The sequence below is a fragment of the Cyprinus carpio genome, chromosome A13, assembly GCF_018340385.1.
Source record: "Cyprinus carpio isolate SPL01 chromosome A13, ASM1834038v1, whole genome shotgun sequence".
Classification (NCBI taxonomy): Eukaryota; Metazoa; Chordata; class Actinopteri; order Cypriniformes; family Cyprinidae; genus Cyprinus; species Cyprinus carpio.
Window position 1 is genome coordinate 11,154,925 of NC_056584.1, and position 15,807 is coordinate 11,170,731.

The following is a 15,807-nucleotide window of genomic DNA, read 5'->3' on the forward strand; positions in this document are numbered from 1 at the left end:
AAAGGGTTTTCAAATGTGTTTATAATTAATATAATTTATAATTAGTTCTCATAAGATTAGGAAGTGTCATTAAACCTGACACATTATAATCTTATTTCCAAACAGTAGACGACAGTTAATGATGTTCAATAAATGCACTAACTTCATGGAGCACGGTATCTGCTGTGACACTTCTTCGAATGCCAGCAAACAGAAAGGCCTTTTCCTGTCTGTGCCCCTCTAATGCACATTATATATTTGGAGCTGGTCGGAGTTTGGTGAGGCACTCAGCAGCTATCTGCGTGGGCAGAATCAGTCATACCTCAGTGCAACGACTGCACTATTGATGCCATGTGTGCCGCTCTCCCCTAGTACGCTGGCACGCGGCTCCCACTAACTTCTGCGGTGAAGCCACATATAGAAGCCCAAGCTGGTAACACACTCATCACATCGAGCCCACTACCCTTCGGCACAGCCAAATGTTTCCACAGCTGCCCCTTTGTCTCTGCTCCTTGAGCAAACAAAGGACAGATACAAATTAATGACCTAAATTCATAGTAAAAAAGCAAAGAGAGAAAACCATTATGCCCTTGCAAAGCATCAACTGTCCGTTCCAACCAGATGTTACATGAAGATTTGTATGTGAATGTCACAAATCAAATTTCAGCTCTCTGAGAAAATCAGCCAAAGAGTGCACAATATTGTCTAGAATACAATATTGCAAAATGCAAAACAATTACTTCATCAATAATACAAGCGGAAATGGATCTTAAGTCCAAAACGAGTTCGAAAACTAAATCTCGCACCAATTAGAAGATGCTGTATGTGTGTGTGTGAGGAGGGGGGGCAGGCTTACAGCACGGGACCATCTGTGGCAGTGGCCTGTTGAGCAACGCTTGCTGACTTAAAAGTGGTCAGCCTTTAGTGCATCTGTAGGCCAGGTTTGCCGAACAGTGAGACATTAGTTAAAGCTGATTTGTTTGCTGGAAAACTGTTCTTGAGGAGCTTTGGAAGCAGCCTGTGTGTGTGTGTGTGTGTGTGTGTGTGTGTGTGATGCAGGGGGAGGGGTTGGTCTTCATACAAGCTGCTGCACATTTTCCCAGGTCCAACCCACGCCTTTACTGGAGCAGCAGCCAGACCATGTAAGACTGCTTACACTCACACACTCATCCGGACAGTATACTCAATCCACAGACCTAATGCACTGGAAAACATGTTTCCACCCACACGAGCATCTACAGTAAATAAGATTATTGAACTGAATGTAAAAACACAAACACCGTCTCACCAATATGCACGTCGTCATTGCTCTGGCAAATCCCACCAGAAGTTTCTGACAGAAAAATGGCACAGAGAGGGTAAGGTTCTTATAATTTATTGCAGTTTGCACACAATTTAAAAATTTCACCAACAGCACACCAAAAGTACAAAACTAAACAGCCTCATAATTTACTTCCCTTGAGAAAATGAAACATACTATGATTGTCAAAGCTAAATGTCTAAATCCATAAAAGGAACAATGTCAACATAGCAAAAAATATCAGAAGGGAAGCAATTACATGTAAAGTCAAATCTTCTTCTTCTTTTTTTTTTTCCCACCCAGACCACGATTGTCCTTGAATTCAAGAGATATTTATTTTCTTTCCCATACTCATTAGCCAACAAGTTTGAATTTGACAGAGTTGTTCTTCACACTGGGGTTCCTGGGTTTCAAGTAAACTAAAGGGGTGTCTAATTTATGGATATGCTTCATAGGCCATTTCACAGCTTCATTTCCATTGAACAAAAAAAGTCAAAAGAAAGTCATCCAGTATTCCAGCGACAGTTTCCAGTTTTCACCCTCTGAGTATAAGTTGATAACAGTAGTTTAAGGCGGTCAAGTACAATAGAATCCAACAAAAAGAAAAAGAAAGCATAGAAAACAAATCAACCCCACAGTTGATATTTTTATCTGCCACTTTAGAGTGCAAAAGGTAAAAGTACCACCGTGCAAAACGCCATGAGGAGCATGCGCTGTTGGCAAAGCTCAACCTTTTCACTAGCCGTTGCACCAGCCAAATATATGGTAGGACAGTTCCTGAGGCCTGCGTAGGAGCCCCTGGCCCTCTCTAACTAAAGTAGTTCAAGCATTTCAGCACTATGTGAGTGACTGATCTATGTCTTCAGTGCTAAACCATATGTTTTTCATTTTTCTTTGCCTCTTATTTCTCTGGATTTGACAATGAAATAGTTTTTTGTGAAACAAACCAACAAACAAACAGAACAGAATTTTCACATTCTTAATAAAAGAAACCTTAATATAATTTTGCAAATGAAATTAACTTAAAGAAAAAAAATAAAACATTTTTAGAATAAACATTTTTCAAAATTACAAATGCTGCAAAAAGTTAACAAATGAACAATCACAAATTTGTAGATCTTTTTTCAGTGTAACAAAGTCAATTCAATTAGGTTAATAATTAAGCATATACATTTTTATAAAGGCCTCTTTTGCACATCATTCTAATTTCATTAAACTTCAAAGGTGCAACCAACCTTGCCAAACACGTTCTTGTGATCAAAAAAAAAAAAAGACTTATGTATTGAACACAAACACACGCACACACACACAAACCACTCAGATCAGAGTGTCGAGCTTTATGCTGTTTAAAGATCCTTCAGCTTCTCCAAATAGATGTGCGCTGCTGATGACACCCATAAAGAAGAGCTGTACCATCAGCCACACAAATGTGTATTCATGGCAATCGAATCTGAAGCAAGTGCCAATTGAAAAGATAAATAAATAAATTACAAACAGAGCCAACATGATTCAAATGACAACAGACAGTAAACAGGACACTGAGACAAACAGCAGTTGAGGACCCAGCACACAAGGAGATGATAAGAGGAGCCACGGCAGCCTTCTGAACAATAAACATAGCCATTCAGCCTCTGCTGACACCTAGTCCCTCGTTACCCTCCGAATCCTACAGTGAGCCCGAACCGAATCGTGTCGCGTGTGTAGATACTGCAGCCTAACGCCAGTGCACTTCCACAGTCTTCACAGCCCAGAAAAAACACCTCACCAGAACACCCGATTCATTCTCTAATGAGAGGAAAAACTCAAATCTACCAAGGAATCAAATGAGTTAATTAAAAAATACACTCTCTGATGCAAAACAACAACAACAACAACAAAAAAAAGAGTAAGTTAAATAAAATTCATGCAATTTCTACAGCGGTAATATTAAAGGTACTTTTTTTTTCCAACAGACAGGTGCCCTGACTGTAATGAATCAGTCAATTACAGTGTACAGCAATACAGCAAGTCACATCTTTTTCAATATACAGGTCAGACATCATGCAACAACAGATTCTGTTTTAAAAATGAAAAATCTTAATAAAACACTACAGAAATCTCTATAAACGCAGCCGATGTAAAAACCAACCTCAGTAGCAAACAAGTGATGTAGAGAGACTGCAACTAAAATGCAAAAATGACTTCAAATCATATTAAAGAAAGGATAGAAAAAATGCGGCCACTGTTAAGAAAAAGGAGGCTGTACATTGCATGAGTGCCTTATTTGTCTTCCATCAGTCAAGTTTCCTATAACGAGTCAAAAATGTACAAGAGCTTAAGTAACGTGAGCTTAGAGCTTCCTCGTGGGAATTAAAGGACTGACCTGCTCACACACTACGTGTGTATGTGTGCGTATGTGTGTGAATACACATGCATGCACGGCCACAGTCACACATCAGGTATGTTACCTACAAATTATAGTAGTGCACTATATATATATATATATATATATATATATATATATATATATATAAATATATATAAATACACACACATACTCAAATAATAGGCAAGTGTGTACAGGTAAATATATGACCATAGTACCCGTTTAGTGTTTACTTAGTTTTTAAACTCCTCTGTCTATTACCTGAAATCTTCATATGCTTTTCATGGCAGATGTTCCTTGAAATTTAGGAGCATATACAAAAACTGTAAATTATATACAGGTGAAAATCCCAATGAATCATTTTTCTGTCAAAGTTACTGAGACAAGCACCCATATTTCGAAAAACCCAAGGAGAACAGGAAAAAAAAGAGACCCTAAAGAGACCAGAAAATATATTAAAAGAAAATCAGTAGCAACATTTTCATGTGCTAGTAAAGTGCAATTCAACAAGATTTGCAATGTACATACAAGAAAAATGACTGATTCAGACCCTTCGGCCGTCACTCCGCCCCACTCTTACCTTCACCTCTCTTGCCCCAAAAAATGCCACTCAGATCTCTCTCATTAAATTAACAAGCAGTTCAAACAGTCTTCTATCAGTTTAGCTTTCATTTCCACAGTTCTTGTGAACTATCTTCCAGTGCCCAGTCTCTGACCGTAGGTAGATTGAGCGCCTCGCTCTTGACCGAGAGCGAGTTGACCAGTTCGCAGTGGAACTTGCGGATGTGTCGGTACAAGTCCCCTGACTGTGTGAAGCGCCGCTCGCACCACTTACAGGCGTGTGGCTTCTCGCGTGTGTGCACGACGGCATGCCGGCTCAGGTTGTGCGAGTACTGGAAGCTCTTGCCGCAAGTAGTGCATGTGTAGGGCTTCTCGCCCGAGTGCGTCCGCTCGTGGCGCTTTAATGTGTACATGCAGGAGAAGGTTTTGCCGCAGATGGAGCAGGTGGGGACATTGACATCGCTGGTCGGCTTGGACCGCACGCCTTCCTGTTCACGGAAATGTGTGCTGAGGTGGATCTGCAGGATGTGTGGGCTGGGGAAGACCTTGTTGCATAAGGGGCACATGAAGATCTGAGTATGTGGACCCCCCAGCATGCTGGAGACGTAAGGCAACAGGGAGTTCTCAACCCCCGCGGCCTCATGGGCTCGCTCACTGTCCCCTCCTAAGACATCTGTGTCATCATCACCTCCTTTGCTGTCCCGCACCAGCTCACTGGCCAGCGAGGCCTCACGCAGGGCTGAGAGGTGAGCCTCCAGGCCCAACCTCCGTTGCGCAATGAGGCTGATGTGAGTCCCGTTGGTGCTGGGTGGCTCCTTCACACCGCTGTGCTCCATCTCGTAGTCGCCACTCACCAGTTCGTCATCGTCCGAGCCTGTGTCCTTTTCCACCTTGACTTGAACCAAGGCACTCTGGAGGCTGTCTGGAGTCACAGAGCTGCAGAAATAAGGGTTGGCAGCAATGGTCTCCCCAGGACCTCCGCCCAGACTGGACTTCACAGAGAGGTCAAGCACACAATCGGTGTCAGCAGAGACTCTCCGAGGCACCGCCGAGCGATGGGACAGGGAGCTGGTGGAGCTGCTGGGGCTGGCAGCAGGAGATTTGCCAGCGTCGGGACCGTGTGTTTCCGCCTCCCTGGGGCTAGTGGTGGGAGATGCGGTCCGGTCGGAAGGCAGACGCATCCACATGCTCCCCGGCTCCTGAGGGCTGTCCCGTTTGTTCTCCATGTCCTCGTCGTCACTCTGCAGCAGGTCAGCGGTGGCTGGCCGGCCCGTGCTTCCACCTTCCGAGAAGCTCTCCACCTTGTCCGAGCAGCTGGAGGCATCCTCCTCCCGCTTGGTGCTGTCAGCCTCGGCTGTGGCCTTCTGCTTGAGCTTCTTCTTGCACACCTTGACAATGTCATACATGTGGAGGTAGCTGGCAGCAGCCAGCACATCCTCCACTGGAAGTGATTTGAACTGGAGCTTTCCTTCGTACATGAACTCAAGCAGGAGAGCGAAGGCCGGGGCTGTGACAATGTCGCTGTTCAGATGAACAATGTCCCTTTTGTCTAACTGGTCCTTGTAAAAGAGGTGGAAGTACATGCTGCATGAAGCCAGCACTGCACGATGGGCTCGGAACTGGGCATCACCGACCAGCACAGTGGAGTCACACAGGAATCCCTGATGCCTCTGCTCGCTCAGACACTGTAGCAAATGTCTGCTGTGGTCTGGAAACTCCATGCTGTCTTCATAACCTGCAAAAGACCACAGATGTTAGTGAGGCTCGCTAGAACAACAATTGTTTTGTCTGCAGCTCTGTGTGGAACTTCTCTCTTTCCCACCCGCTCCGTCCCCCCTCTCCCTCTCTCGCTCCATGCACACAGACATACTCTCACACTCTAATTCTCCCTCCCTCCCTCCCTCCCTCCACCCCTGTGGGAACACTGGAAAAATGTTCACCACACTCCTGACATAAAAGGATTTAAAAAAAGCACATGCAAAAAGTATAACATCACAGATTATATATTAGTCTAATTGCATTTTCCTCAAATGTGCACTTTAAAATACACAATAGTGTGTTTACTATTACATGTTACACTAACCCTTTTAATTAAAAGTGTAAAAGCATGAGACCTGGGAAATTAAAGGAAAAATATAAATGAAAAATATCCCAATTGTAAATTAAATTTAAAGCAATACAGCCTTGATCATCCCATCAGAATCATTCGGGTATAATCAGATGGTGTGATGTAAGGAGCTGAAGTCCTGATTCCACAGATGCCTGCGCGAGAGAATCTTATCTGTTTTTCCTCACTCTGCTCCTGGAGCAGTTATTTATAATAACCCACTTTGGCCAGGACGCTGAGTATAGGTAACAGGCTTACAGGTACACAAACAGCTCACCATCATGGGCACACTGCATAAGTATACTAAGTACCATGATCTCTAAGGTTACGAAAACTGAGATAGCAGAACATCAGAATATTGTGACATGCGTAATCAAAGACAGAAAGTCTGCAAACATACTACACACTAAAAAATATATTATATGAAAAATATTACACATAAACAATTTACAAACTAAAAAAGTTAAAAGTAAAATAAAACACACACACACAAAAAAAAATGAAAATCGCACCTGTTAACCGCAAAGATCGTTCCCGTCTAAAAAAATGCACCAGCGTCATGTTCAACCAGGGGACTTCAATGAACTCATTTGAATCTTCATTTAAATCTGATTGGGATAGCAAGCCAAAGCCCCCCACCCCACCCCAAACAGCGTTCAGACCTTCATTAATGAGGGGCTTATAGGGGGACGGGGGGATAACAAACCTCTCGCCAGCCCTCTCCTCCCCCTTTTCCCCTCCCCAAATCTTTGGAGAAATGGAACATCCTTCCCAAAGAGGCGGTCCACAACAGATTTACAATACAATCACTTTAAGTGCCCCGTAGTCCACATCAATCCTAATCCTTAAGATGGCTAAAAATAAAGATTGCAGGACAGCTCACAAGGTAGCAGCGATCAAATTAGGAGACTGGGAGGACAGAGAGGGACGGAGAAGGGACTTATGAACATCTGATCCAGCTGACTGAGACCATATGGCAGCTGCTGCCCAGATAAAGAGATTAAGACTAGGAGGAGTGCGATTACAGCTGTCTAGCCAATTCAGGCAGCTCAAATCTGCAAGTTCTAAATTAGTTCTTACAAACAAGAAAAAATGGAAAGAGTTGAGCAAAAGCCTGACGAGGGGACGATTTGAAGAACGCACGATTATATAAAGTTGCAGATTTCTTTGGCCAAAAGCATTTTGGCATTTTCAATCGCTTTAGAAGATTAGGAATTTGGTTTAAATGGACTGAAAATCTTGTTACTTAAAAGAAAAACTGATTTGAACAGATTAACAGCATATAAACACAAGGGTTTCTAGTTTTAAATCTACAAAACTATAACAAACTACCCTAACAACCCAACTCTATACTGTCACAACAAAGCAACAATTTGCCATTGAGAATGAAGCAACTGAAAACAAGACCTGCAAACAAACAGAATAATGAAACGCTTGCCTGGAAACCTCTTCATGGCAACAAAGAGTGTCACTTGTCCCCCAGCCTGGTTACACTACACCAGCTCGAAATCCTTTACTTCCCATTTCACACTCTGACGGCTGATGGCAGACACGCAAAAAGACTTAACAAGAGCTCCCTATTCTAAACACATCCCAGTTGCCCAGACCCCCCTGGTACAGTACCTGCAGTACGCATCAACTTGATTAAGTCCACTGTTGTGGTAGCGCCGGCTGTAACTCCCTTCGCCGAATCAATGAAAGGGTAGAGACGCGAGAGAAAAGAGAGAGAAAATCAAACTGTGAGGGACAGATGCAAAGTGGAGGAGATGTTGGAGGGGAATGCGATGCCTCCTCCTGCACACAGATCCGCACACACACTAACTCCCAGTCTGTGCGTTAGAAGAAAAGACTGGGGGATGGCAGCCTGTCAGCTGCTCTGACATCATGTTCAGATGGAAATGCTACCTCCAGCTGTGCTCCTTTTAGTGCCATATGCTACTCCTCTACACTCTTGCCACCAGCCTCTCCTTTATACAACTTTGTTTCTCTTTCCCCCCTTTAAAAAACGGGAGGAAGGGAAGTGTTGTGAGGTGATTCTGTAGAAAACTAGCCAATTCCCCCCCTTTAGTTGTAATCTCTCAGCAAAGAAGTACTTGGAAATGGGTCCGTCTGAAAGCCGACACTTTTTTCTAACCTAGTTTCCTGCACTGAGAATTTAAATACCCTTAGTTTTTCCCCCTCTCCTTCCAGTAACCATAAACAAAGGCCAGCACAGCACATTTGCAACTGACAGATCCACGCAGCTGATATTGTTTTCGGCTTTTTTATGGTTCACTGGCCGCGCCATAACCGTCATTCATTTTACTGACCCTTTGGACAACTGACAGAGGAGGGGGAAAAAAAGAAATAAGAAACAATGGGAACAATCATACAGGCCTTATAAGTACGGTTCAAACAAAGGCATTGTATTCCGCATTAGGACTTACAAACCTCCTTACTTCTTATGCATCACATTTATATTTGTGTACATACTCAGAAACTTCTTCAGTGCGAGCCTAACAAGAGTTTCCTGTTTACCACCAAAACCAGCAAAACAAAGATACTCAAATATAATCTGAAGGTCTCTTCTGAAGGATGTCACACTCATGATTAGGAACAGTATATTTAGTTTTTTAGACTCACTGACATGCATGCATATTTTAAATGCATAAAAAGCTACAAGAATGAAGAGCTTAGCTACTGCATCTGTCACGTACATTACACTTGGTCTCGGGGAAGGGTTTTAAACTAATAAGAGCTTTTCATTTAATATGCACTTGAACGATTAGGCTTGCTTATTAATAATACTATGCAGTTTGGTTTACAAAGCATTTATTAAACATGAAGGTAAAAGAAAATACTGAGCGCACACTACCGTGACACGTCAAAGTGAACTTGTTTTCAAACCTGGGAAGTTGTCCTGAAAGACTTATCCGAACGGTGCCAAGTTAGCCCCTTCTTGAACTTAAAGGCTACGATGCAAAATAATTAGACATAAAATAAAACAAACTACGAGTCCGCATAGGTAGGAAATAGTTTAATACAGGCTACTCCTACACAAACACACACACAGCACCGCCGACGGTCTTTCTCTGGATCCTGACCCCGTACGTTCAGGAAAAGCTAGCTTGTGTGGCTAACAAATAAAAAGTAAGCATTCGACCTACAGTGTTACAGTTTTGCGGCAGGCCGCGATGCCACGCGCTCGAGCAACTCATTCTGCGCGTAAAGACCGACAGTCGCGTGAAAAAGATCGTTACTTTTCCCCATAATAATCCAGTCCGTGCCCCCCTTTCATCTCCTTAAAGAGCACCACGTATCACAGGCACTTACAGACAACCAGGTCCAGCGTCTTCCTGCTTCCTCCGTCTAATCCTCTCAGCGAGAAAAACAACTCGACTGACTTTCAACAGCTTTCCATAACAACCTGCGGTGGCAGGAAAGACGGTGCAGGCGAGCGGAGCGACGAGAGCTGCGGCAGCCAGATGTTTCCGAGCTGTTGCTACTCAACTCTCCTGTAAAGAGGAAGCGCTTGACTGGCAGCGCGCAAGCCAATGGAAGAGGCGAAAAGAAAAGCGAAGGCAAATTGGAAGCTGCCGCTGAGGGGGGAAGAGGGAGGGATGTGTCTCTCTCGGCGTAGGTTGACACCAGGCAACAGTGAGAAAGCAGAAAAAAAAGGCCGAGCGAGAGAGCGAACGGACGGGTTCCTCGAGCAGACTGGCGCAGCGCGCGGATCGAGGGACATTGCGCAATGTTACGTGGGTACTGTAGTCACGGGCCGAGCAGCGGTGAAGAACAGGTGCACTGCAACTTCCTCAGGCACAGGGCCACTCAAAAAATATATTCTAACTGAGGAACAGAGGCACGAGTGTCTGATGTAACTCTAAAATTATTACTGTACAAAATAAAACTGAAAGAAACAGTCGAAAGTGAAACATTACATTTGAGAAGGGCTTATAATTGCCAAATACTTGGCGTACAAAATAGGGCTATAAGCGGATGAAAAAATACTTGGGCTATTATAATTAGTTATATTGTTATTGTTCTTGACTATTTTCCTATTATTAGCAGTAGTAGGCTAGTAGTAGTAGTAGTAGTAGTAGGCTATTATTATTATTATTTAAAAAAGTGACCAAGGTGTTTTCTTTAGCTGTAATTTCGAGATTACTAATACATTCATTCACATTTCATTCGCGGGCAAACGCCATTACTGCCGTATTGAAGATAAGTTAAAAGAGCACATTGTCCCATAAAGTCTGTTTTTTATTTAATTAGGCCTAGATTAATTTGTGTTAAATTTTAATGCAGTGTGCCGCAGTGAATATGGTTAGGCTGCATACATTTTGTGCTGTCACTATAACCGCTAAAAATAAATCTATAAATAATTTTTCATAAATGAAATGTAGGGTATTTAGATCAAGAAATATAATTAGATAAACAAATAAATGCAAATGAATGAACGAATGGATCATTTGATGAGAAATTGCGCTAAATAAAATTTCCTGCGCTTACGTGCCATATATACAGTTTGTGTGTGAGTTCACATGGTCAGCAGGTGAACGTTTGCAATGCTAAGTATGTGCAATGGTCCACAGATGCGCTAAGTTCACTCAGGAGCTTGTGAACACAGTCACGTGTTTGGCATATTTGGCTGCTGAACGCACCGCCCATCAGCATCCACGCTCCCACACTCATGCGTCCCAGTAAACTAATTGGCGTTACTAATACATTTCAAAACAAACCACTGTCCTACTGGTACCGGAATCTTGACGTAATAACATTATAATTTAATGCAAATACTGGCCTCATTAAGCTAATGTGGCAAATGAGTCCAGGCATGATGTGATGTGTTGGTGTTTTCCATGTCGTCACCCAACAATCTATTCTTTGTTTTGTACAAGAGTTATCCACGACTATCTTCACTCACAAAAGATCACATAAATTATAATGAAATAAATCAAATGAAATGGTGTGTTTCCAAGTTTTCATAAGCCTACTTAGCTTTTCATTAATCTAAGGGTATGTATTAATAAAATGCAAGTGTTATTTAATTTGAATGCACAGGTATTTAGCCAATATAGGCTATTAACATTTCAGTTATGGACAAAATATACATTTTACCAAACAATCACCTTTATTAGACAAGTAATACACCATTCCAAAACTGATTTCATGCAAAAAAATGTGCGTTTCACATCGTTGCAACTATTAGCATAACTGCTGTTAGTTCTCTACTCCAGTATGATAATCAACAGGCCTTTTTTATCCCAAATGTTTTTTGGAGATGACAGTCCCTTGAATATGGCTGTGCCATCAGCAAAGCACGGCTGATGTTTGAAATGATATTTACTGGAGTTCTCTCCATCTGTTCAGACTGAAGTCAAAGATGTGAGGCCTCGCTTCTGTGCAACTGAAAGGAATTTTCTGAAGAGCGATAGAGGGCTAGTAAAAGTCATTTAATTTTATTGTTACTTGGCTTGCTTTTATTAACTGATAACTGTTAAGTGTATATTTTACAGTAGTTTTAATATATTCAAATCCATATAATTACGTCTTACAGCTGCCTTCAGATAGATGGAGGATATGCCATTCAGCAGTATGAAAGCACAAAAGCAGAATTTGCAAGAGGTCTTTTAGGTGTTTTTGTATTGTTATGCTTAAGAAAATGTGTACACAAAGCAAGACTATGTTCTGTATTTATGTGTATATATACACAGGCTATAATGCCAGGAGAGCCACTGAATACACATTTGACAGTTTATTTTAATCAGGTACTTCTGCATCCCCACCTCTTGAGGTCACTGTGGAATCCATGTTTGTGGATGCTACTGGATTCACTCAGCTTTCACCATAAACACAAATATGGTAGCTGAAGCCTTTTATGCATTCTTACATGCACAGGATTATATGTCTCACTTCTCAAAAATAGGGAAAATTGGAATATTCATGGTGGAAAGCTCGTCTGGAGATAAGCTATTGGACAGATCTAAACACATGTTTATACAAGTACTCTGACCTTTATGATTGGATTAAACATGCACTAGAGCAGAGAGTTTGTCCAGCTGCATAACTACAACAAAGACAATGAACAATGTACAACCCCAAACACAAACAGTTATGAATTATGTCATCCTAGCAGTGAGCAATGTATGAATTCAAAGTCTTGAAAATAGTGGTCAGTTTAAATGCTCTACAGTTAACAATACTGGCTTTGTGTCCAGATCTTAAATACATTTACTCTCACTTTGAAGCCATAGAGAGCAAAGGGATGTGTCCCTTCTCTGGTCTGGCACTAACCTCTGGACTGGGCACTTTCTTAGTTTCGATTTCAAGAAAGAACTTGAGACCTTAAAGGAGTAGTTTACTTTCAGAATGAAGATTCTGTCATCCCCCCATTTGTTCCAAACCTGTATGAGTTTCTTTCTTCTGTAAAAATGCTGCGATCTGAACAGTTGATGAGCACTATTGACTTCCGTAGTATTTTTTTTTTCCCCTACTATGGAAGTCAGTAGTGCTCATCAACTGTTCGGATCCCAACATTTTTCAGAACATCTTCTTTTGCGTTCAACAGAAGAAAAAAATCATACAAGTGGGGGGTGAGTAAATGATGACAAAATTTTCATTCTGAAAGTGAACTACTCATTTAAGGTAGTGTGTAGTAATTTTTGACAGGAATGAAAACGAGCCTGTGAGGTTTAGATGTGCAGTGCGTGTAATGAGTGAAGTGACATGTGGTCAATGGTGACCCATGCTCAGAATTAGTGCTCTGCATTTAACCCATCCAAGTGCACACCCACAGTAATGAACAAACACACACCATAAACACACACCTGAAGCAGTGGGCAGCCATGTTTCTGTGGTGCACAGGGGGCAGTTGGGGGGTTCGGTGCGGCACCTTGCTCAAGGGTCTCACCTCAGCCGTGGTTTTAAGGGTGAAGGAGAGCACTGGTTATTCACTCCCCCCCACGACAATTCCTGCCAGACCTGAGAATCAAACCCGCAACGTTCAAATGTATTGTTGTTTAACAACATTCCAGTTGCTCCGCTGGTCGAAACGAAAACAATGTTTTGGAAGTTGTGAAAGTTATGTGATCTAGGACCTTTATACAGTGTGTGTCATTATAAAAACTGTAAGTCTATCCCTCACAGTCGCTATTCAGTGCCAAGTTGTAGAAAAACACAGTCTTTGCATCACCTTTCTTCTGATCCCAGCATTAGGAAAGAGTGGATGAACTTTATTTTTAATGAAGTTCCAGACCATGTCAGTAAGAACTTGGTCCTTTGTTCACTTCATTTTACCAGGGACAAATAAGGCACAATTCAATTTCAAAAAGATTTCAACTAAAAGACAAAGTTGTGCCAACTATAGGATCCAACAGTAATGTCACACCACGCAAGTGTGAGTAACTGTTTTTTTACATGGTCACTATTGCTTTGTCTGTTATTACAGATTGTTTGATATACTGAGTATTTATGCAATTTTAACCTAAATCACAGCAGAGTCCATCAAGGATGTAGGCTGTCAAACATACACAACTGTTAGCCATAGTCATAGCAGTTGGCGTTTACTTCTGAGTTTACAATCAGCTATGCCTATTCAAACAGACCGTTCTGATATTACTTCTAAATAAATATAAAGTCTTGATAACATTATAAGTGGACCTCAGAGAACAATACAAAATAATAAAAAAGGCAGTTAATGACCCGTTTAACAAAATAATCTTTTGCATTATTTGTTACTGTTTTTTTACTTTATATTTTACCTATACCATCATGTAATGTTAATTTTTAATGATACTAATTAAATGTTTATATTTTACAAATCTCGTAATTAGTGTATTTTCATTCTGGACATTGTAATGTTTTGATGTCTAAATCTGTGGCATTTAAAACATCTGTGTTTAGTTTTATTTTTTATTTTTTATATATTTAGACTTATTTAAATATTAAAATAGCATAGAATTGTGATATTAACATGCTTATACATTCAGAACGAGGTTTTCTCGTACCTTTTCTAATTCCTGTTCCCAGAATGTACCCATCATAATAACAGATGTTCAAGAGTGGCTTATGATGGTGAAGAGCCGGACAGCAACATCATAATATGATCCATACCAACTCAGTACTACTCACAACTAACAACACTGCAGAGGTATCCAACTCCGGCTGGCAGAAGGTAGGATTGTGATATTTATAGTAAACCCAGAGAAAGCATCCAACTAACAACTCTGCAGATCTTCATCAAACTCTTTGACATAAGAGGCCAGCTTTAAAATGACTGTATAATGTGGGGATCTTAAGGTGTGATAGTAAGCCAAGCTCTCAGCACTGAGACAACTCAGCACCTAAAAGTAGGAGGCATAAAACAGACAGGAACAGCGTGTATTTATATAACACAACCACTTCTAGGGGTTGTGCATAGAAAAATGTGAGGCACAACAGAAACCATAAAAAAATGTTTCTTGCAAATCGAGGTGCAGAAAGAGTAGTGTATAAATATACACAGATACAACTAAGAAATCTGCAGTGAAGGCACAATGAAACATCAGCCCAGCAATGTCAGTCTTACTCCACACCCATCACAGACAGACAACAGAGAGACGTGCTCCCAGGGGAGAGGACAAGCTGGAGAGATGCGGCCATATCATCAGATGGGCGATCACAGTCTCGGGAGAACAGTGGGATTGTTTATCTGGAGCTCAGTCTATTACTCTTCTCTTGGGACACTGCAGCAGCACGTCACCCAGTGCACACAGCAGCCTCACAATTATTATACCTCATAATAATTAGCATTTAATGAAGCACCCAACCATATGGAGGAATCCATCTTTAACTGGTGAAAGCATGCTAATAAATGAAGGTTAATGCTGGGTGACAAATAACACAGCTGGAAAAAGGGCTATAGCTCTGTGCTGAAATACAAATGTGGGGCAAAATGTATTATATAACTTTATCAGTTGTTCATAATAGGTATGTTTTCCCATTCAGAACAACATTTCAAAGCAACATGGCAAATTCAACAACAGCAAAAGACATAACAAGGGAAAAAAAGAAGTTCATATATAACCACATATTTTGAGGCAGAAAGATATACTTCTTAATCTGATGTGCTATCAAAAGGTTTTTTTTTCTATTAATGATTGTATTATTTCTTTAACATGAGCTTCATATCATAAGATCTGAAGGGCAAGAATGAATGAATTACCAATTTTATTCTTGAAAATTGCAAATAATTTCCATTTAAAAGTGGAATATGAAAACAAAAGCTATCATATTTCAGTATGCAAACAGTTGTAAGAAAATAGAACAATGCGAAACTCAGTATGGAAACTGAAAGCTGAACATTCTATTAATGTGAGTCAGTGGGAGATATTCTAAATTTCATAAAGTATTTAGTTACAACCTTAGCATGCCTAAGACTGACTGACATTATCTACAAAACAAAGTTAGAATGTTTTATGAATTAGGCTGAATCAATTGCTAAATAAATAAATGAATACATATATACATAAATAT

At 41.0% G+C, this 15,807-nt stretch overlaps 1 protein-coding gene across 5 annotated transcripts; it reads right to left on the bottom strand.

Moving 5' to 3' along the window:
- Positions 1-1,338: 1,338 nt before the first annotated feature.
- Positions 1,339-10,005, bottom strand: LOC109100907 (zinc finger and BTB domain-containing protein 18-like). Of its 5 annotated transcripts, none has more exons than XM_042768783.1 (2): positions 9,625-10,005; positions 1,339-5,940 (listed from the first exon to the last, which is right to left on the bottom strand). In XM_042768783.1, exon 2 carries the CDS (start codon positions 5,924-5,926, stop codon positions 4,313-4,315), a length of 1,614 nt encoding a protein of 537 aa, XP_042624717.1. In that variant the 5' UTR covers positions 5,927-5,940; positions 9,625-10,005; the 3' UTR covers positions 1,339-4,312. The 5 variants fall into 5 exon arrangements, with proteins under 5 accessions (XP_042624717.1, XP_042624716.1, XP_042624715.1 ...); XM_042768782.1 differs by lacking the exon at positions 9,625-10,005 and adding an exon at positions 7,936-8,906; XM_042768781.1 differs by lacking the exon at positions 9,625-10,005 and adding an exon at positions 7,751-7,916.
- Positions 10,006-15,807: the final 5,802 nt, after the last annotated feature.

Coding starts and splice junctions, on each gene's coding strand:
- LOC109100907 (XM_042768780.1), bottom strand. CDS start 6,873: ATGACGCTGGTGCATTTTTTTAGACGGGAACGATCTTTGCGGTTAACA. Junction 5,941..6,824: donor ACGATCTTTGCGGTTAACAG/GTGCGATTTTCA, acceptor GGTCTTTTGCAG/GTTATGAAGACAGCATGGAG.